At 45.9% G+C, this 22,996-nt stretch overlaps 1 protein-coding gene across 7 annotated transcripts in view; it reads right to left on the bottom strand.

The window, feature by feature from the left end:
* ENTPD1 (ectonucleoside triphosphate diphosphohydrolase 1) overlaps positions 1-22,996 on the bottom strand; it is a 53,259-nt gene continuing 30,263 nt past the window's right edge. For 6 of the 7 annotated variants that reach the window (XM_082765003.1, XM_082765002.1, XM_082765006.1 and 3 more), the window contains 9 exons: positions 9,785-9,918; positions 9,268-9,385; positions 8,052-8,202; positions 7,159-7,318; positions 6,342-6,578; positions 5,546-5,806; positions 4,817-4,933; positions 4,471-4,608; positions 1-4,314 (listed from right to left, as the gene is read on the bottom strand). In XM_082765003.1, the coding sequence (XP_082621129.1) occupies positions 4,108-4,314; positions 4,471-4,608; positions 4,817-4,933; positions 5,546-5,806; positions 6,342-6,578; positions 7,159-7,318; positions 8,052-8,202; positions 9,268-9,385; positions 9,785-9,898 (1,503 nt within the window). In that variant the 5' untranslated portion in view covers positions 9,899-9,918 and the 3' untranslated portion in view covers positions 1-4,107. Of the gene's footprint in view, positions 4,315-4,470; positions 4,609-4,816; positions 4,934-5,545; positions 5,807-6,341; positions 6,579-7,158; positions 7,319-8,051; positions 8,203-9,267; positions 9,386-9,784; positions 9,919-22,604; positions 22,952-22,996 lie in introns of those variants that run through there. The other variant, XM_082765007.1, reaches the window with a different exon arrangement.

The raw sequence follows: 22,996 nt of genomic DNA on the forward strand, positions 1-22,996 counted from the left end.
GAGAAGTCTTTATTGTGATGAGGATACAGAGATCGGTGTGTGCAGCAAAACAGAAATCCATTTCAGCAGGGCTGAGCCCCATAAAGAAAGCGCAGGGCCAGTGCAGCAGGGCACAGGGACTATTGACCTCGGCCTGGCCCCCAGCCCCGACAGGCTGCTGGGCTCTGGGCCACAGCCAGGAGCCACAAAGGGCCTGGCCCTGGCGCAGAGCAGCCAGGGAGGGAGCTGGGACAGATGAGGATGAGGCATGGGTCCAGCTGGGAGCTGCTCTTGGAGAGGCTGGGGAGCCCTGGGCAGCGCCAACACTGCAAGTCAGCATCTCACCACAGAGGTGACGGCCTCACTTCCGAGAGGAGACCTCCAGCGAGCTGGCTGGCTTCACTGGGCTTTGCTGCAGGGCTGGAGAAAGCAGCTGTAGCCTGCACTGAGAGGAGAGCCAGCTGGGCTGGGGAGGAGTGAGGGTACTCGTTAGAGCCTGTTGTGGGGACAGGTTGCTCTCTGCAAGAGCTGCAGTTTTTCTCCTTCCCCCTAAACTCTCAGTCTCACTGATAGTTCTGCCTCAGACCCAGCCCTAAGGTGAACAGGAGAGAGCTCATGGAAGTCATCAGTCCCAGAGAGGTCAGACTGCTCCTGTGCTCTGCCAAACGAGCAAGTCCCAAAGGGGCCTTCCTGAAAGGGGACCTCTTGGCACCCATGCCCAAGTCAGACCTCATCCCAGGACACCCACCCCAGATCGCTGCAGCACTTCTCAGGGCTCCATGACAAAATACACAGACAGGAGAGAGCAAGGTCTGAGATAGCTGCAGCCCAGCTGAGCTAAGCAGCGTGTAAATATTTGCAAGACAAGAACTCATGGTGTTTAAAGATGCTTTAACCTAGAACAGCAAAACGACAGGAGCCAGGGGCTGGAAATTAAAGACAGAATCTATTAAAATTAGAAATAAGGCACAGATAGTTATCAGAGAGACAGATCAACTGCATTAACAAGAGAAGTGATACCACATTATTACCATCTGACATATCTCCCCGCTATCTTTCATAGTCTTCATGGTGGGTTTTGTCCTTGGGTGACTCTGGAATACATGCCTGAGCCAAATGCAGCTGGGTCAGACACAGCAGAGAAGTAAACACATGAACATCCACTAAAATTGAACTCCAACCCAGGATTTTGGGCAGCCCCCAGAAATGAAGTCCTGCAATGGCAGAGAATGTGGTGGGGAAGAAAAACCATACCCTTTTCTGTGATGTTTCAACTCCAGCTAATGATATGAAAGGGTCTTGCCATGGTAGGATAGCTTCAGTCAACCAATTCCTGGAGCTTCAGCTTGCTTAACTGATTTCTAGGTGGTATGTCTGGTATCTCCCCCAGAAATTCTAATTCTGGAGATTGTTTCATAAACGTGATCTAAAAGTCATAAGGTTTAAAATAATGGAAGTTTTGTTTTATATTTTTTCTCAATTTTGGGCCTTTAGGTTGCACTCAAAATACATTTGCATTTTGTTTATTTTGTTTTGTAAACAGGACATAATAGATGCAGTAATGATATAAAGTGTTGTTAAAACTCTTCACCCAGGTTCTGTCTGTATCCCATCTCTTTTCCTTTGGCATAAACCCTTAGCAGGGACCAGACTAACACACATATTCACTATACACCAGTTTCCACATCAGTTTCAGAAACGTACTGGTGGATCTGCCAGTTCCAGCATCACAGACAAACCTAAGCAGCCCTGGCAGCTGGCTGTTCTGCCATGAGGTCTCCTTCCTTGCTTCCATGATCAAAACTTCCTGTTAATCTCTTATCTATGCATCTTCGCTGAAAAGATCAGAAGGAAGACTCTGTCTCTAGATGAATCCCCACATCTCAGTGTATTTGCAGACAAAATAAACTGGCAAATGAACAAAGTGTGGGGAAATGTCATTTGTGGGTTGGCCTGGATCACTTGCTTGGGGAAACATTCGTAGAATGGTATGCACAGAGCCACATGGAAGGCAAAGTATCTCATGATAAGAAACAGCAATGTATGCTGTAAGACAGTGGCCATTCTGATGCCTCTTCACGGCCATTTTTGCCACAATGGGGGAAAAAGGCCAAGATGCAATAGTTAAACTGAACAAAATAGTCCCTTATAAAATTTTCTCTGAAGTGAACGGATCTGACCCTGAGATATATGAATAGGAAAAGAAGAGTGTAGATCAGCAACAGAGGGTATTACTTTTATATACACTATTAGGGTGTCTACTACCACTTGCTTTGGTGTCCAAACTTCAGAAAGATGTAAAAATATTCGAAGTTGACTCAAGAGCTACAAGTGAGGCCACGACAAAGCACTTCACGGATTGAAGGTCAATCTATTTAATGTGATACAATGACGACTTGCAAGCACCAACAAAGAAAAAGGGATTTTGATAGCAGAGTTATTGTCTTTCTGAAATGGGCAGATCAAGATTCATAAGAAGCTGAAGCCAGCTAATTCAGAGTAAAAATAAGACAGATTTTTGGAAGAACAGTGAACTGCCCAGACATCTTACCATAAGACAGGATAGATTTTCCCCTTACCTTTAGGTCCTTCAATGTTATGGTTCCTACTTCCAGGCATGAAGTAGAAATAACTGGGGGACATTTTCCAGCCTGCACTGGGCAGAGGGACAAGCTGGGAGAGCACAAAAGCCCTGAGCTCTAAGTCCGTGCTTGCCCAAAAGAGAAGGCTTTATCCAGGTTGCACATTCTCCCCTGTAACTTTTGCATCTTTGTTTGGGGAAATACATGAAGGTGTCTGTGTGCCACGTCTTTCTCTCCGCAGTATCTGCTTTTTGCCTTCAGCACATACATGTCATTAGAAGAGATTTCTGAGATTTCTTGGGAGGTAAACAGGCACCAGTGGTTTCCAAGTGTTATAAAAATGGATTTCTGACTTACCTCTTTTTTATGACCAAAGAATGGGAAATACAAGAAAGATTCATAATTCTGATCAGTGGCACCCCCCTAGTTGCATGCTAGAAGATGGGCTGCGGTATGTGCACTTGCAGACCCTGGGTCTTACAGTCTTGGGATAAGTCTAGCTCATAAGGGATGAAAAAGCAAATTTTCACTGATTTTGCTGACGGAAAGAGTGGCTCTATCTGTGTGTGCCCATGCTAGCTAACTGCTGCCAGCTGTCTTAATAAAAAGGAACATGTCCCGATAAACATTTTCCCTGGGTCAGAGACTGCTGTATGATCAGCACAGTGACAATGGATTGCTTTAGTAGATATCTACCTGTAGGCATGCTAATCAGAACAGAGTCCCTGCAGGCATAAGTGCTCACTACCGGTCAAGGATCCATGACCAGTATGAGCTCTTCCCACAAAAAATCAGCAATGCCTGTCTGGGAACTCACGTCTCAATGCACCCTAGGGACATGGGAACGGCTCAGCATAACAGCGAGCCAGCTTTGGTCCAGCAACAACATCAGGAAGACGTGGGAAAGAGGCTTCTTGCCACCTGTGAAAGGAGCAGGTTGCTCCCAGAGCCCAGCTAAGGACTGATGATCGCCAGCACATTCAGTTTCTTCATCCTTATCCCTTCTTGTTCCAGAGTGACATTGGGGAGCATGGCCAGCCTTTGGGGACCAGCAGGCTACAGGTGACCATACCCAGCAGAGGTATGCTGGTGTAGTTTCCCTGCTGGAAGGGCTCTGGGGAATGGGAACAGCTTCAGCAGAGGAGGAGCCGGATCACCCTGTGTGCGAGCACTCCCAAGAGCTCAGTGGCATGTAGGACCCTGAGATAACCCTTGCAGGAGCACCGGCTCCCAAAGATTGCTGCTGCTTTTCTCTTCATAATGCTGTGCACAAGGCAAAAAACCAACAAGCAGCAGAGTTTCAGTGAACGAAAGTACGACCCATTCAAGAAGGGGACACCTGCTTGTCAGTCCTTTGCAGAGGGAGGTGGCGAGCCTGGTGCCCCGACGTCTGTCAGTGCAAGTGAGAGTCAAGAGAGATAAATGCCCTTGTTGTACACAGTCAGTAGCTTCAGCAAGAAGGGCTCTGTGGTACAGCCTGCCCTGCAGCAGGCTCCTGGCCCTGAGCGGCTGGGGTGTCACGGCCCTTCTCCCTCCATGGCTCTTCCTAAACAATCCCCTTCTGCAGGCACTTGGGCTTGTGGAAGAGAAGCCAGGCAAGCACTAGCACAGATACCAGCACGAGGGAGCACAGCACCATCAGCCCCACGTAGCTGCCGTGGGAAAGAGGGGGTGCAGCGGGCTCCTCCGCGGGGATCATGTTGGTCAGGTTCAGCATGTAGCCCAGGGTCCAGCCTGCATCGCTGCTGCCGATCTAGAATGGGAGAAGAGCAGAATCAGGGCTGGAAGGTCCAAGGGCAGCCTGTGGCACTGCCGGGGAGGCAGCAGCCCCTGCAGCAGACAGGCCAGGTTCTATTACAGAAGGGGCAATCACTCAGTGGGGCAGAGCCCTCCCCGCCACAAACCCTACCTTTCCAAGGAAGTGGATCCTTTGCCAGTTCTCTTTATTGAATTCATAGCCATTTTCCAGGAGAGAGAGGATGTAGGCCCCAGAGAAGCAATATTCACTGAGGTACTTCTCTTTTATTTGGTGATATGCTTGCTTTACCTAGGGAGGGAGGGAGGGAGAAGTCACCAGGCTGCCAAACCAGGTTGCCATAGCTGCAGCTTGCACCTGAGCTTTCAGTGCAGGTGCTGGGGAGAACATTCCCACACCTCCCTTGGAAATTACCCCCAGCCATTTATCCTACAGCAGAGCACAAGCAGCTCAGGTACCCAAGCTCTCTGCCCTGCTGCAGAGATGCGGTGCTGCTCACCTCGTGCCAAGGCCGGGCGCAGAAGCTCTGAACAGCGCTGGCCACTTTGTCCAGGGCAAATGGGTTATCGTTTGTCAGGTTCAAAAAGTTCATCACAAAGTAGAAAGCAGAAAAAGCCTGGAGGAGAGAGAATATTTTAACCTGAGCAGGACAACAGGAATCCCACAAAATAAAATAGTTTTATTTAGAGAAATATAAGAAACAACATCACACATACAAAAAGAGATATATTTTCAAAAGCAACATCACTCATAGCGTCTGCAGACCTGCAGCTCTAGAACTGCTTTTTGGTGTAATGGTGTCACATGTGTTCAGTGTGTACTGCCTCCCCATCATATCTGGGAAGCAGACAGGTGAGCTGACCAGTTTCAGTAATGCTCACACACTTGTGTCAATTTCTGATCTGGTGCCACTTTTTTTTAACCTCAGGAAACAGGGTTTGCAGGAGCCTGCAGCAAGCCCTCCTGTCCCTGGTGCTGGCCATCGGGGGGCACTGCTTAAAGAATGAATCACTAAAATGGAGCAACACTGGCTGATAGGCCAGTATCTACTACAGCAGCTCTTACATTTGTCCTCACAGCAAGCACAAGACTTCTAGTTTTGTGTCCGGAAAGTCATCTTGTAATTGAATTGCTGCCCCAGTCATGGATAACATACTTTAGTATTATTCTGAGTTTCTGCTCTTCCAAAATTCTGGGTTATAGAAAGTTAAAGAATACAAAGACTTACTCCAAAGTCCCCCTGCAACGGAGGTAGGTATATCCCATTGAAGGAGCAGCTGGAGTAAGGACAGCTGGTTTTGTTAAAGAGATTCTGAATGCTTCTTCGGCACTTTTCATAATTCCCCTCTCCCATAACGTACAGCTGGCTAAAAGGAAATTGCTTTTTCCCGACTGAAGTACAAGGGTTTTTGAAGAGGTCACTGATATTTATAGTTCTCTGATACCCTTGGTGAAAGCATGGATCAAGGATGCTGTTGCCCTCTGTGCTCTGAAAGAAAGATCAATTCAAGCTGTTACACTTCACAGTAACACACTGGGAAAGGTGACCACAAGGCACTTGTCAGGGTACGTCACACCAAGATACATACACGTCAGGGCAAAGTGGTGAGGATGGGTTTAAAAGGCATTAGCTGTAATCTGGGAAATGTGGCTACTGCTTCTTGCTCTGTTGCGACCTCCCTGTATGACCTTGAGCATATTACTGCCAGCCACACTTCATGAAGTTGCTGTTGATGTGGGATTCTCAGAGATGGCAAAATGCCATCCCCCAAGTTTTTCAGTTAAGCACAGTACTCCTGTGCTATCCCATGACAACAAATCGAGGCACCTCATGTTGGTAGTACCATTGAAATTGTTGGCTGTCATCTCTCTGAACACTTGTTTTGTGTTTATGGAGGACAATGACATTTCCCAAATCCAGGCTAAGGGATGAGACGTTTAACTGGAACACAACAACATTTGCAGCAGCAGCATGTCAAAGCTTAGGTTGCAGAACCTCCACCTGCAACCACAGATGCACTTGCCTGTAGGTCCCTGGCCAGTTTCTGCTGCAGAGCCTGGTCCTTCCCGTAGCAGAGGAAGCTGTGTGTGTACACTCGGTAATCTTTGCCATAGAGGCGAAAATACAGCAGGTTCTCTGGGGACTCAGAAGGGCTTTCATCTGATACAAAAGTAATTTGTGTTGAAGCTCCTCCAAGGTCTAATGCTCCTGATGTCTCACTTACAGATTTCAGGGAATGTAGAAGTTTTGTCCAACCAGACTTTAAAAAAAAAGAAAAATCAAAGACACATACGTCAGGCACGTAGATGATGTCTTTGGGAACAAAAAGAGAAACACTTAGGAGGAGAGTAACAGAAGCACCACACACAAAAAAGGGAGGAAGATGTGGAGGAGAACATGAGATTAGAGCTGAAATAAGACAAGAACAAGATGCAGGCTCAAAAAAGCAAAAGATGGATCATGTCTGAGTGTCTGGGGGAGGACTAAGAATATACAATATAACACAACTGTTATGTGAAAAAAGTCAGCTTGCTGTTTCAGTGCCCAGATAATTTATAAGCTTGGTAGTTGAAAACTGAAAAGTTATAGCAGCACTTTACAGATATTCACCCAGGCACAGAAATATGTTAGGTCAGGGAGTGAGGTTGGTGCTGTACCCAAGGGAAATTACTGAATGTGTTGATTGTGTATTTCAGTGCTCTAAGCCTGACTCCAGTAACGGCTGAGGCAAGATATGCAGCATCCTGAAAGTTTGTGCCTACAATACCCTCCTGCAAGGCATAATTTATGACGTGCTGCCAGCTGATGATTCACGCACAGACTTTCCACTGATACAATACCTGCTTGAAATTACCCAGCAGGTAGTTAATGGTGATCCATCCATAGGCTCCTTCTTCCTGACCGCTGATGATTCTGGCACCCTGGAAGCTGAAGGGAGCTGACCGCAGTGTCTTCTCTACTGAGGACAAGACTTTGTCAGCTGCGTTTTTATTCTCCAAGCTGGATGAATGGAAGAAAGGATGGTGTGACTTTGGCTGACAGCTCTCTGCAGAGAGAGGGGCTTTGACCAGACAGGCTGCAAATCCCCAGCAAGCATCAGTTATAAGCTAACAGTCCTTCATATGGGTACATCCAGTCGTAACTGGCCATGTCCCTCTCTGTCACACAGCTGCCACCAGCTCTGACACTTACAGACCCCACAGCAGGGCCTGGAGCAGAGCTCTGCAGATCACCTGGTGAGGATTCATCAGGGAGATCCTCCTCACTCTACCATCACAGAACTCCATGACCTCTCATACCCTGATTTTCCCCAGGCAATACATATAAGAGATTAGCTCCCTGCTCCAGCCATGTAACAGGTCTAGGAAAGCCCCAGGAAAAAAAAAATAAAAAAAAAAAAATAAATTAAAGGAGATATGATTATAAAGTTACCTCAGTTTGACTTACCTTAGCTTGACTCAAGCAGAGTCAAGGCATGTGAGGAATTAAAACATGACTGGGCACAAAAATCCTGAATGAAACTTAATAAATACTAGGTTGTGGAGGATGTCTGAGCATCCTTCCCATGTGCCCAGAGAGGCCAGCAGCAGAGGGGGGTATCTGGGCAAAATGTGAACTGGTGGCATTTCCAAGGACTTCACCCCAGAGGCTTCCAACAAGCTCACCCCAGAGGCCCCCAGGAAGCATCCATGATGGCCCAAGGTGCAGGAGAAGGGGAAGAGCCCTGCAGTACCTGAGGAGCCGCATGCCAGCGGTTGCTCCGAGGTAGACAGGGGTCTCCTGGTGCTGCTTCGAGGGAATCACACCTTGTGCTTGTCGGAGACACTGCACCAGAGAGTGGCCTGCATTCTCCGTGTCATGGGAGTAACCTGAGATCCCAGGGCCTGCAAAGAATGGGGAGACTTCATTGCACCAACTCCAAGCATAACCCCAGAGGGCTGCCATGAGCCTCTTATGCTAAACCATATCACTATCACATGCAGCAACATCAGGTTCAACCGCCCCATTTGAGTTTTGGAAATCCTACAGCACCATCCCTTTCTCTGACATGCAGCAACCTTCTGGGCCAGCCAGGGCCCTACAAAAAGAGTGAGAAGCCACAAGGAAGCCCAACACATGCAGGGATGGCTGCAGCACTGGGCACCTGCCTCCACTCTACATGGAGCAGGCCATGAGCCATAGATGAGGGCTGTGCTGGACACGGGACTTGTTTAGCACAAATCGGACATCTTCAGGCTCATATCTGCTCCTGGCTGGCTGTAGGTCATGGATCTGAGCCTGAAGATGCCTGACCCTTTGCTACACTGGGCGTTCCAGGGGAAAATGTGATTTGTTTGCATGTTGCATGCACGCTGCAGCAGCTCTCACAGCCTGCTGACAGCAGGGCGCTCCCCAGTGCTGTGGCCAGGGCAAAATGGCCCAGGGCAGGCTGACACCACTTCTCCTCTGTTCCTCATTACATGTATCCTCTGGGCTTTCTTTAATGCCTTCCTAAATCATAAAATTGCCATTTACACAGCAATTCAATATTACAAGAAGTAAACAATGACATGCATAAGTTGAGCAACCTTGCCACGTGAGCCCAGCTTGTGCAGAAGCCTTTAACATGAGATAAAATCCTGCCCTCCCCACTTGCTGATGTTTAGCACCACTTCATCAGAGATGCATGCAGAAATTAAATTTTGTTATTAAGTGCACTCCTGGATGTAGCTCTTTCCAAAAAGCATTTAATTCTGTACATCCCCAAACAAAAGGAAAATGGACCCAACTTTCCTCTCAAGAAGGTCAGGCACATGCAGTTCTCAGCTGGAAGCAGTGGAGATACATTAGAGCCCACAGGTAACGATCACTGTTGGCCCCTTCCTCCAAATTTCTTCTCCCCCACCCTTTGGCTACCTCATCTCTTCTTCAGCCCATGCCCCTTTCACTGCTTCCTTTCCTCCTCTTACCTTCGACTTTACACACCTCCACCTGCTGCACCACCCCGGTGTCGTTCTCCTTCTCCGCTGGCCACTCGTACACGTACAGGTTAGTGTGGGATGACCCTGCGTCCAGCACAATCCCATACTGTGGACAAAAGAGATCCTGTCATCGCATTTGAGCCAGGGCTGGACACAGAGTGTGCTGGTCTTCACGCACAGGGGACCAGAAATAATGAACTGTGAATCTGGCAACTGTGCCACATGCCACATTCATTATTCTTCTCAGTAGCGCTTCAGTTCAAAGCTTCTATCAAAGAGAATGAGAGCAGACAAGCAGCAAAACTGGGAATGATTGCTTAGGAGATGATCCCCTGTGAAGTCACATTGTTTCCTACCAAGAGGTTGTACTAGGAGGTGCTTGAGGTGCTTGGAGCCAGAAGGAGAGATCAGACAGACCCAGCAAGGACAGCAACACGTCCCAGAGCCTCATGCACTCAAACCCCCACTTGGCTTGTTTTCCTATAAAAGCTCCAGCTTGCAATACCTTAGTATTCTTCGGAAGTGGTTGGTTTTGGGTCACTGCTACAGTAATTAAAGCAATTGCAGCCAAAGTAGAGAGGAATCCCAGGATGAGTAGAATCTTTCTTGTCCAGGACATCTTTGGTTTGGTACCTGTGACTAGAGCAGGAAAAACACGTTAGTAACCCAGTGACCCATCTTACCTCACCCCAAAAATTTTCAGGAATGTTTCTGCAGTCCCTTTCTGCTCTGAAGCATCTGCCTTTGCCCATCTCCACTCCTATCTCCTTCTCTGTGTCCTCATGTGGGATTTCTTCGATGCAGAGCCTGACCCTGGTGTCCTGCAGGTGTGCTCTCACAGGCCGTGACACACCTCCATGGGCCAAGTGGGGATGAAGAAGAAGTTCAGGATGCCCTTATGGCTAATCTGTCCTTGAGATATTCACAGGAGGCTGAGAAATCATATACAAAACACATCTGCATTGGACAAACACACACTTGTTCTGTAGCTCTGCCTTTGGTTCAATAATCTCAGAGAAGCTGAAACAACATCGGACTGCTAATATATAAACAAACATGGATCCAAAAGCTTTAACCCCTGCTATACTTTGTCATAGTATATGTCATGCTTCGTTGTGTTTTTCACAACATTGATGAGAATTTACAGCATCCTTGTCACTAGTTACCTTGTCATTTAGGAAGTCTAACACTAACATTTCAGTATGTGGCAGTCACGGTTTAGGCTGCACTGTCCTGCACCTTGGCAATGCTACATGGAAAATATCTGCACTCCACAGAGTATTTAAGAAACCTACAGAGATTTTTAATGCCATTCCTCAAAAGACCGGTGATGGTGAATAGTCTGTATTTGCACAACTGGCATAATACAGTAAAAAAAAAAAAATCACACATTTTGCAGAACTTGTGGTAGATTGATCTCTGAATTGTTACCAATACAATTGCTATGACCTACCCAGCAAATTAATATTTTGTGGTTTGAAATACACAGGTTGCAGTACAATTTTCTAAAAAAGCTACTTATGGTTCTGAATTATTTCCACCATCTGATACGGCACTTGAGCCTTCAGCTTTAACATATCTGCATTTGTTAGTGGCTAGCATAATGCTGTATACTGCATTTTTCTGTTTTGGCTTCTCCTTCATATATCCCACAATGGAAATTTCACTTTACAACTTAGGCTCAGTCACTTTGGTATTTAATAGAATACAGTCCTCAACACAAAGCTCTAGACAAGGTACTAGCAAAAATATTTTCCAACTTTATAACCTAGCTGTAAATTCAACAGTTACAACTAACTAATAGCTTTGGCATTCTAATGTCTGTTCCCATTATTACATGAAATCCATTTCTATCCACACTGAAGTTTCATATTCAAAAGCACTTGATTTTCTTACTGTGCACATGGGTGCTAATTTCCCTTCTTATATACAAGTGCTCTAGGAGATGTTTAGAAGTCACCCAGGGTGATCATACCTCTGTGCAGGCAACCACATCAACCATCTTCACACTCCAAGACAATGAAGTAACTGCGCTTGCTCTGCATCTGCACACCAGAACTTGAGTTCCAGAGGTCATTCATTCTCCAGCCTTTTAGGCAAATATGAAAAGGATTCAAGCTCTGAACAGGATCATCATCTAACCACTCTGTTTCAAACAAATGTTAGTCCCAGATGCCAGAACTACACAAAGTGCTACCCGACCCTACAAATGATCCAGCATCATAGGATCAGTTCACATGGGAAAACTTCTGAAAAAGGTACGGCGGGCTCTGGGAATCTCTACATCTGTAGACTAATCATTTCTTCCCATATATCTAAAGAAAATGGAATTTAAAAGTGTCAAGAGAGCTTGTTTTGAAAATCTCCCCACAGGCTTTCCTCATAGGAAACTTGATGCTAACCTGGAGTTTTGTGCTCTCTCATTACACTCACATGTAAATCTGCCGAGGCTAACTGAAATTTGGAAGCTTGTTATGCTCACATTTTAAGAGTGCCTGTTAGAGGCACAGCATGCTTGCCAATATCTCCAAGAATGTAGCTTAAAAAAACAGTCTAGTGCACATACCAGACAGTAGGAGGGAAGAATGCGTTTTACACAGCTTTATTCAAAAGGGCCCCAGAACTCATGGCTTGACTTGATTAGAAACAGCAATGTGTGACAGCTGGGAGACTTTTCTTCTCGATGGAGACAGTTGGCTCAGGTTATGAGTGTACTGAGCATGTCCATTGAACAAAAAGAATTTTAACACTAAAAAATGAATAAAAGCAGATGATAGAATGTATAATTAGCTGCATAGTATGGCTGAAAACAGGAACTGCTGCTGACAGCTACACAGCAAATCCATGTAATTGTTGCCACCCTTACTCTGAGATCTTGTCTAGAAGCAGTCACTAATGGCTTTGTTTGGCGATTACAGTCCTAGGGTTCAAGAATGGGTGCCTTTGCACCAGTTCTAAGATTTTCACATTTCCTGTTACGATGGGTATTGTTTTCTGATGTATCTTTTTAGCAGCAGCTCTCTGGAAGTAGTGGTATTAGCAACAAAGCAGGAATAATTTCCCTACCAAAATTGGCCTTTTCAATAAGCAGCTAGAGAAATCCCTTGCCTGTAGGCAGAGACATAATTTTCTGCATCCCACCTGCAACCTCAGATTAGTCATTTCTTTTCCAAGGCATATTATTTCCCTAGCTCTGAACATGACTTTCGCCTCTTGAATTCTAACTCAGCATCACGAGTCCTTGTCAGGGCTCTGGGGGTTGTAGACAGTGATTTCATCGTTGTATCCCATATCAAGGCATCCATCTGCATGACCTCCTATGCTACCAAACAGTACTTTGTTGAAACATTTTGTACTTGAAAAAGTACAAATGACAAGCATAACGCAGAGGATAAACTAGCAAAACAATAACCTGCCAAACATCCCGTTAAAAGCACATAAATTGAGTACTTGATTTTTTTGTTTTGTTTTAAACATTGCATGTCCAGATAAAGAATTCAACACAATTGAAATAAAGCATCTGCAATTTGCTCAGAAAGGTGAAGTATTTGCACAAGTTCCCTTTCCTATACACTTGGTTTCCACCATCATCTCTAGACGTAACTGCAGGTTCTTCAATGCCTAGAGAATCATCTCATTCCCCAGCCTCCCCAGCTCCTTTGCACCATGTCCCTGCTGCTGTAAGCTGTGCAAACACCGAGCAAGGCAGCCCTTCACCCTCCAGCACCTCTTTGACTGCCAGACACCAGCAGTTTTCGTTAGCCAAAGAGTGAGAAGGCATGACCTCATGCCTCTGTGCCTTCTCCCATCGCGCCCCCACTGTAAACGATGATAAAAAAAATAAAAAAAAAATAATCATGTAAGGCCATAAGCAGGCATAGAAGCTATGTGCTGCTTTTCTTCTTCCCCACCCCAAAGCTCGGAGCTGCCTGGTGCTGTAGCCCTGTCCGGCTACGTAGGCACGAAGCACTCGTCAGATGTTGGAGCCCAGCCCAGTTGCTCCAGCATCTCTGTTTCTAATTTTGGTCTCTCTCTCTCTCTTTTTTTTTTTTTCTTTTTTTATATAGGGGCTACCACTGGCTCCATCAAGTGATTGTTGCGGGGCTCAGAGCATAAACAGGTCTGCTATCTTTTTTGTCCCCGAGTTAGCTATCAACAGAGAGTGATGCTGGCAGGCACTTCAGCTGACAGCCGTTTCTCTGCAGAAACCCTGTTGCTCTTGGTGAAGAACCCAGGAAGGCCTGCACAAGTGTGGGAGGCAGCTCTGTGCGACAGCAAGTGAGCAGGATCTTCCCCATCATCTCCCAGAGCCGTAAGACAAATAGGAAACTGTTCCTCCAGCCAAAATCCCGCTGTCACTCGCAGCCCTGCGAGCCAGGAGATGTCACTCACGGCCAGGGCTGCCCACCTCCCTGCTCCCTTCTCACCAAACATAACTTAGCCACAAACGCTACAAGAAATCAGGCAGCCAATTACTTGCAGAGGTGCAATAAACAGAGGTAAGGCTGAAGTTGGTGTTTGCTCTTTCCTTTGGATTCCAGATTCCCACATTCAGCCTATTATAGAAGGGACCATAAGAGGCTATAAGGTAAGGCCATAACCCTTCCGCCACATAAGTGCCCCCCTGACACGTGCTGGCTCCTCACAATCGCCTTACGCTCTCAGCACACATTTGCATGATCAGAAACACTCTCATTTTCAGCCTCATTTTATTTATTTCTGTTTTAATCCTCTGTCTTTGGTCCACCTCTGCCTCAAAACTTCAGCAACTCTCATTCCTCCTGAATTTTCTCTTAACCAATTGATAAATAATGGTCCCCTCTGGATTGTGTCTTTCTAACCTTCTCCATCTACCTGAAGAGTCCAGCAGCCCTTCTCCACATGCAGAATTATTTATTTTTCTCAAGCATCCCTGACCATATCCGCAGAGAGACCAGCCTTGTGCAGTAACATACCAGTTACAGCAGACGCTGCAGTCCCAGCCTAAATGAAGCAAGGTGGAGACCCCACACCTAAGCTAGGTGTCCCTGCTTCAGACACAAAATCACCTGCCATCACAGCCAGCGATGAGACATCCCAACACCTCTACTATGCCACCCCAGCAAACCTACGTTTAACTGCGTTTAGTTAAATTAGCTGTTTGTCATGCTGCAAGGAAAGGGAGTTCCAAGGCACACTGCCTGCCACCCACAGGACTTGCAGTGACGACAGACTGAGACAGCGTCACACTGAATCCTGCCCATCAGCCGGCAGCTGCCTCTGCTGCTGATCACCCACATTGCTGCTGCAGCCTGTTGGGAGTCTCTCCAGTGACTGGTTTCCTAAGCACACGTCCAGTCTTTGGGGGAGAGCTGCTGGGTGCTTGTGCGATCCCATAGCCCACAACAGGAGCACAGCCCGCAGAGTTCCTGAACCCAAACATATCACAAACACAGCTCAATGCTGAGAACCTGCCAAAGGAAAACAGGCAGACTTGACTGACAAATTGGGAACAGAACAGGCTGAAACGAATGATTCACCGTATTTTTAAAGCAAGGAGCAATTATGTGCTTGCCTGACTGCCAGCTGCAGCCAGAAGGCACAGCAGCCCATGACCGAAGGGCACCTGAATCCCACAAAAGTCTGAACATACGTAGAGCCAGTGACGGGCTTGGTGGCACAGGTTGGGTGGCTTAGGCACAAGGAGCATCCCTCGGGTCAGGCACTTGCAGAGGAACATCACCCAGTCTACCAGACAGCCCTGCAGACAGGGTCTTTGGCAACACAGCCTGCCCGTTTATAAACTGCGAGAACTCACGTCTCTGAGGTTCTGCCTGCAGTAACGGCAGGGAAAGGGGGTGGGAGCAGGCAGCGCTGCTGTTCTGCCAAGGTGCATATGGGGTACATACATTATCCTTCTGCCAGGGGAAAATGAACATTTGTCAGGCTGAATTGCACACACAGTGAGGCTGCTGAGCTCACAGCAGGGTTTGAGGAATATTTTTCTGCAAAATAATGTGAACCACATGTTTCAGGAAAGCCTTTTCTTAGGCTGGCAAGAGGCTCAGTTTTGTCTTAGCATATAGACACAATCCCATATACAGTATTGTATGCAATTGCTTTGGTTTGGAAGCATTTATTTCAAAATACCAGGCAAGACACTGAACATGCTGAAATTACAATTCAAGCTCCAGACCAGGCTTTACACCACTTTTACAGACATTATGTAGAGTAGTATAGGGTGTCCTGCTTTAAGTTTTAATTATTCATATGGCAAAGATGTTGGCTTTAATACTGGTATGAGAGCTGCCCCTCATTGGGGTGTTATGTACAATTCAAATGCATATTTACCGCGTTATAGTTTTCCAGATGACGTGCTTATAAATGCTGACATACAAACACCAAAATCCTAGCGAACTGATTAACCATAGTTGTTTTTTTTTTTTTTTTAATGGAGTTTTTCAGAGACACTTGATGCTTTGAAATTGCACAGCCCTATCTACTGATCCCCAAAACAAGCAGACTTGTATAGATCCAGACTGTGCAACCAGACAAAGAACTTTAATTAGTTTTTGCCATGATCCCGTGTGTGTGTTAGTGAGCTAGGAGATGGAATAAAGAACGTGCCTATTGCATTTGTGATAGGACCAAGCTGGGAGTAAAAGCACACTGACGAATAGGACTGGAATTCAGAATAAATTTGGTAAACAGAGAACACGCCTGGGGAACCCATCCAACTCACTTTAGTAAGGACAAGAGCAAATATAACGTTTAGAAAACAGGCATCACACAAAGACAGCATGATGAACAACTGGTTAAGGCGCACACCCAGAGAGAACATTCTTGCAGCTATAGCAGTTTGAAGAAATTCTTCCCTTCATTTAACAGGGGTAAAGCCTTGTATGATGTTCTATGCCCAATTTTGGACACTGCCTTTCAAGAAAGACGTAGACCACTTGGAGAAACTCCAGGAGAGAACAAAATAGATAGATCAGAGGTCTAAAAACTTGACCTATGAGGAAAGATTGAAGGAATTGGGTTGTTTGGATTAGAAAAAAGAGCAAGGGAGACATTAACTGTCTTCAGACGAATAAAAAGCAGAAGAAAAAGGATTTTAGCAAAGCTTAAGCTAAACATCAGGAAGCTAATTCTGACGGTGAGGATGAATAAGTCATAGGGAAGGTAGCTAATGAGGTTGCTGGGTCATCTTTCGGTGTTGTCATAGCTGACCCTGCCTTGAGGCAGGAGTGGATCCTGGACTTCTCTCCCAGATCTGTTTCTTTGAGGATTAACAAAAGCAGGGTGATGCATTCAAAAGTCATGCCATTAGGAAGGGCCAAGGCAGTGCGTATGTTACCCTCATGGGATATAGCTGCATGTGCTCAAATAAGTCTCACCTCCTCCCCCCAGTAAAGCTCTAGGTAACATCCAGACCTACACCTACACCACCCACACGTACAGCACTGCTCTGGATGGGAGTACCTCATCCTCCTGCTGTTTTTCAAGTCCCGACTGTGGCATGACCCTGGAAAACCACACAGGATGCCTTGGAGTAGCCCTGTTTTCCAGGAAAAAAAATAAAAATAATAGAGCAGCACACTGCAATCCTGGAGAGCTGGGGAGTGCTGGAGGCTGCAAGAGCTGAGCAGTGGCAGCATGAGAGGGAAACAAAGGAGCGGGCAGCACACAGGGCCCTTCTCTCCCTGCCCTTCTCTCTGTGCCCATGCATCCGGAAGGGGCACAGGGGGACTCAGTGCCGGGGGCACTCCCACGTCCCCCGCGTGCTCTGGAACCGTGGTGTGGCTGTAAGCCAGGGGAGCCACATCAGGGCACTATGGACGGGAGCCAACAAACCCCTTCCATCCCCGGCCGGAGACCTTCCCACATCTGGTGCGTGTGGCTTCCCAGCCCTGCTCGCCTCCCCAGCCACATCACAGCTCCCGCGCCCCCCCGCTCATTAAATCGTCCCTCTATGGGAAGATATCCGGCTGGCTTATGTCCCAGTAGTCAGACAGAGATGCTCAATATTCTCAAATACAACCAACAAGTGGTAGGATAGGGCTGACACAGTGACCTTCTAACAATTAATTTTCACATTTATGCGATGTTTACTAGGCTTCTAAATCTGGACCCTGCTTATGCTCTTTTCTTTAGGATTCACACATCAAAGAGGCTTTCAAATCAGAAGAAATAACTGTTAGCAGTTACATCCGTCCCCTACCAGACAACTTCTGGCATTAATTTGTGTTACCAGTCCATCAAAGCTATAATTTAACTGAAGAAAATTTATTATTAACCACAAAGCTTGAAGTTTCATCAGAAAACATCTAGTGAATTCAAGATGGCTTTTTTACCTTGGCCTCCAAAACTTATCACACAAGTTATTGTTTGAATGTATTTGGTTATCACATGACGTGAAGATATCCATTTTTCTTTCAGGGAAAAAAGCAGCATGAAGCACTGACACCTTTCATTTGTTTTTATTATTGATAGTTCCAATATGCTGACTTGCCATGGGCGAGTGTTCCCATTAGGCTTCCTTTTGTGCTCAACATCTTTCAATTCTTTGCTGTTCTCAACTCTCTGGCTATAATTTTTTCCTTATGCTTCTTTAGACCATCTTCTAAATCTTCTAAGTTTGAATTTGCATTAATTGCAGTCAGCTTCCTTTTTTTTTTTTTTATTTCCTCTCTAAACATGCATATTTCTAAAGGATTTTTTGTTTAAATTAGCATAACTTTCGACTGTTAGATGAAGGCTTTTGAGGAACAGAGTAAGTTAATAGGCTGCTTCTGACTTGCATTCCTATTTGATTATTTTAAATCCTCAGCTGATTCAGCTCAAATATTTTAAATTTGGGAAACCACTTCTTTAAAGAGCTACTAGGCATTATTTGTTAATACAGAATAGATGTGTATTACTTGCATAATAATTCTTAACTCTCAAAGCACTATTTCTTTCTCTATCAAGACAGGGCCTGCATACATTTCTTTTGCACTGGAAGCAATGCATTGCAAATTACAAGATTATCACCCCTGGTTTTGAGGAATTACCCTGTTATTGACAGACATCTGCCATCGTACCAGCTTTTCATGAAGCTAACTATAGAGGCAGTCATTGCTCCTCTCTGGCATCCTGGCTGATAACAGGCACTAACCTTCACCCGCTTGGCATTGGTTGGTGGTTCCTAGCTCAGCCCCGCGGATCTATTGCTTATGACCATTTACCTGTTGTTGCTGCTGGTAAAGGCAGCAGGGCCATTGCTTTAATAGGGAGACTTTAATAGGAAGATCAGTGACATGCAAGTCGCAACACTGATGCAGAGCAGCCCACCCTTCCTCAGGCCCATCAGCCTCCCTGCATCAGGAGGATGCAGAAATTACCACAACAAAACAAAGGAAACAGCCTTGAGGAGAACCATTTCCCACCCCCCAAATAACCACATTGGGCCAGAAAGTTCAGAAATTTCCTGAAAAACAAAGTGTTGAGCACAGTAGATACTGCTACCTCCCAACAGGAGGCTCTGGCAGGGAAACGACCTCAGAGAAAACACATCCAAATCCCTTGCCACCCACAGCGTGCTGCTCTGTGCATTCCCCAGTGTCAAAATATGCCCTCCTAAAAGCCACCAGTTTCCCTGTTTGCCCTCTCCACTGGCAGCTGCTACTGCCTCAAAGGCGCTGAGGCTGCAATACACTCGCCGCATCTCAGGGACGTTTTTCCTCTGAATCACAGATTCCTGGGATTGCCCTGCACATCAAACACCACTACCGCTTTTCAGGGGCTTACTTCCCCTGCTTCCACAACAAAAACACGGCTACCCAGAGAACCACATGTAAACAGGCACGTGGAAAACCAGAGCTTCCCGAGTGGTTCTGCACAGCAAAGCAACCAGCTTTCCTCCTGAAGTTTCACTTCCCATTCGGGACCAAAAACCATTGGAGACTGTAGAAGCATGAACAGTGCCCCAGGAGAGAGAAGAGCTGCTGGCAAGGCCACTTTATCATAAAAACTCACTTTATGAGCGAGTTTTTCCTGCCCTAATTTGCACAGTACCCCAAAACTGTAGTGGCCTTTCCTTTGCAACTAGTTCTAGCAGATGAAGTGTGAGGTGCCTTGCCATCAAGGCAGGGCAACAGCCTCACTGCATCCCTTCAATAAGTAAAGGCTAAGACTGCATACGTGAAAGTGATTGATCGCTACTTAAATAATTCCAGCTTCTCCCACTTACCTCCAGCTGTCAGCACTGCTATCTCCTTTCCTCATTGCAGAGCACAACACTGGGAACAGCTGGGATAGTTTGTCTCCCACTGAGGAATGCCCCCACTGTCTAGGCTTTGTGGAAAAATATACTGATTTCTCAGAGGTCAGCTTTAATAACTAGGATTCCCACAAACCATGGGGAGAATTCAGCTCATGATATTTGGCATGAATATCACACTCTGTTCCTCATGCTGCTACTATTTCCATTTCAAATAGCAGGAAACAAATTACCCTGTGGTATTTTCAAGGACAACCAATGGGAAGAACAAGGGACCAAAGCCTGTAGTGGGGCATGGGCCTCAGCAAAATGTCTGAGTGGAAGAGGAAGAACTACTCCTTTGAGGTTGCAAAGGTAATAAAAAGCAGATTGAGAAAACAGTACAAGTTAAATACGAATCTAAATTTTCGTGGTTGGAAGCCTTGCACTTTGCAAATGCTAGGGCCTTGCGGAACAAAACAGCAAGTAAGTTTTGCTGGGTGAACAGTCTGGGACAGGAACTCATCAGCCTCCAAAGTTCAGATTACTTATTACAGGGAGATACTGTGAATCCCTGGAAGATTCAGGCTTAGGAAAAGAAACTCATTTATAATCAAACCACAGTATGAACCACATGTCTTCCTCACTTCATTCCTTATTTTTTTATTTTATTTTATTTTTATTTATTTATTTATTTATTTATTTACAACATCCTTGCCTCAAACAGTTCAAAATACAAATCCAAAATGCTCTGGATAAGGCAGTGTGGGTACACAGCAATGACAAGGACAGGGGGCTCTTGTGAGAGGTGCCCCAGCTGCCCTGTCTGCATGCAGCATGCCAGGGGCTGCTACGGAGGCATTAAACCATGATGATCTGCTCTGGGTGACCTCGGCACAGACCGTACCAGGGCTGGCCCACAAACCGAAGGTGCAGCTACAACTTCTCACCACATCCCCCCCACCCTAGAGAAGCAAGAGCAGGAAGGATGTGCAAGAAAGAAAGCTCTTGAGCTCTTCAGTAACATTTGCCTCCAGTTCTCTACTCCATGCTCTGGCCTCTTTGACCAGAAGTGCCTACCACGATGGAGACATCAATAGTCTTCACCATCAAAAGCCAACAAAGCAGAGGTTATTCAGCTGAAGAGCTTGAGACACAGCAGCAAAGGGGATGGAGTTCCAGTACGGAAAAAAAAAAGCCACCAGCTGGCTCTGTTAAGAGCCTCTGTGTAGCAGGAATAGCCAGCACAGCTGGGCCCCCACAAAAACAGCCAAAGGTCTGCTCCTTCCCTGCCCCAGCCCATCTGAGCAGGGCTCTCCCTCTGGGACTGGAGGTCCCCTAGAGCTGCAGCACTTGTCTCCAGCGTGCACAAAAGAGGCCTGAGCAGGGGGCTTTTCCTTGCATCTCCTGCAGGAGGTTTAAAAGGCTATTTATTAACAGCTCTGGGACAAAGGAGCAAGAAAGAAAACAAATCCGTTTATAAATCATCTGAGGAGAAAACTTGTGACTCTAATGGTCTCCTTTGTAATTCCTTAAGTGTGGCCTGGAGCTGCCCTGGCACTGCTCCTTGTGATGCTGAATCAGCAGAACAGCCCTGCTTGCGCAGTAAATAGCCAGATAAGGATAGAAGTGCCCCGAAGAAGAAAGCTCTAACTCATGCTGTGAACAGATTTTTCTTGGCTTCTGCTACTAGTTGGGAAGACTGATAGTGGTCAACTTTCTCACCACTAAATACCGAACAGTGACTCACATCTACTTCTACCTCTGCAGTCCAGGACGTACACTTTCCTCTGGAACAAAGTAGAAACAAGACAGAGAGGGAAAATTCATGTGAGAGCTGTCTCAAACAATACTATCCAGTGCTATTTGAGCTTTCAGATAGTCCTGAACATTTTACCAGACTTTTTCCTTTGATAACATTTCTCAAGTGGGAAGGAGAACAAAGAATAACAACACACTGTTATGTTTAGGAGTTACCCATAGCAGAGAAAAGCTGAGCTGAAGTTTCCAGCAATTAGAAGTATAAATTCCCTAAAATAGATATGCAATGTATCATTTTTAAAAATTAAAGTGGCTGGGATAAGAGTTCTATTGTGTGGACTGAATGGTATTTAAGAGCAGAAGGCAACACATCAAGATGACAGGATATGGTATGACAGCATTAAAGCCATCACTGATATGGATGAAGAAACAAAGGCCTCAAATAAAAATGGTAAATTTCACTGGAAGGAACTGCACAGCCAGGGAGGACAGATAAATAATATCCATCGTATCTACGGAAACCATCCTACACAAGAAATAATACAACATGGAAAAGACAAACACGAGAAAAACAATTCAAACTTCAGATACTCAGAAAGACAACATTAATGAGAAACAGGGTTTGGTTCCAAAGAGACGTGGGCTTACTTCAGGAGATGTGAAATGTGGAACTACAGGGTAACAGGCTGAAGGAGAAATGGGAGTTGTACAGCAGCTCTGCACAGGGATGTCTGTGGGGCTGCTCAGAGCAGATGTGGAGTCCTAGCTTTGACAACATTTGGGAACTGTTTGGCTGGGCTCCCCACACCACCCATTCAGATAACTCCCAGCAGTGGGTCTCCTCCCGGACTATGACCTGATCACCCTTCGTACAGACACCCTGGAAAACAACTTGGTTCATGCGGGAATGGTGAAGGCAAAAAGCTAGTGAGAAGTTTCAGGTTTGCTCTATTACCAAAAGGATCTAACATCTTTCCTTGCTCTCCTGTTTTGTCCAATATTTTTGCCAAATGATTTTCAATAGTTTTTTTTTTTTTTTTTTTTTTTTGAGGTCAAAACTCAATGTTGTTGAGATTCCATTTTTGTACCGCTAATCATATCAAAGCAAACTTTTTAAACTCTGCTGTATTTACCCAAAGTGACATTATAAACCAGTTATAAACAATCTAAGGTTTCACATCTTTTTCTCATTTAAGAACGGAATAATTTTTAGCATAGCTATGGTACGGCTATGATAACATAACAGCAGCGCGAGATCTTACGGAACAGAAAGATTATGCATGTTTTGCAAAATCGTTTCAGCTGCACTCACTCCCTCCTCCACACTCGTTCCCACAGTACTCACGTGTCCAGGTCTGGCAGGATCCTGCGTGACGTGGGACTGGGGGTGCTAAGTGTCCTCACTGCATCCTTTGGGTTCCTTTTCAGTGGCGCCTATGCCCCTTTGTGCAGGTATTTTGCCATCTTTAGGACTTAATAGTATGCCTTGAAACCTTGCCTACTTCAGCTCCTGAGTACCTCACGACAGCTGGTTGCCCCAGCTAGGCTCCTGTTTCCTCCTTTTGTGTTTCTTTATGCCTACAGCCTGCCTTCCTGCTGGAACAGGAGGTGGTGCGTAGGGGATGTGCTGCAACCTCACTATCATCTTGTTATAGGAACACAGCTTTTGTCTCAAGGAATCATCTGCATGGGGGCTTTATCAGCATGCATGGCTCCTTCTGACGAGCCACCCCTTAT

This window comes from Aythya marila, assembly GCF_965140915.1.
Source record: "Aythya marila genome assembly, chromosome: 7".
In the NCBI taxonomy this organism is placed as follows: domain Eukaryota; kingdom Metazoa; phylum Chordata; class Aves; order Anseriformes; family Anatidae; genus Aythya; species Aythya marila.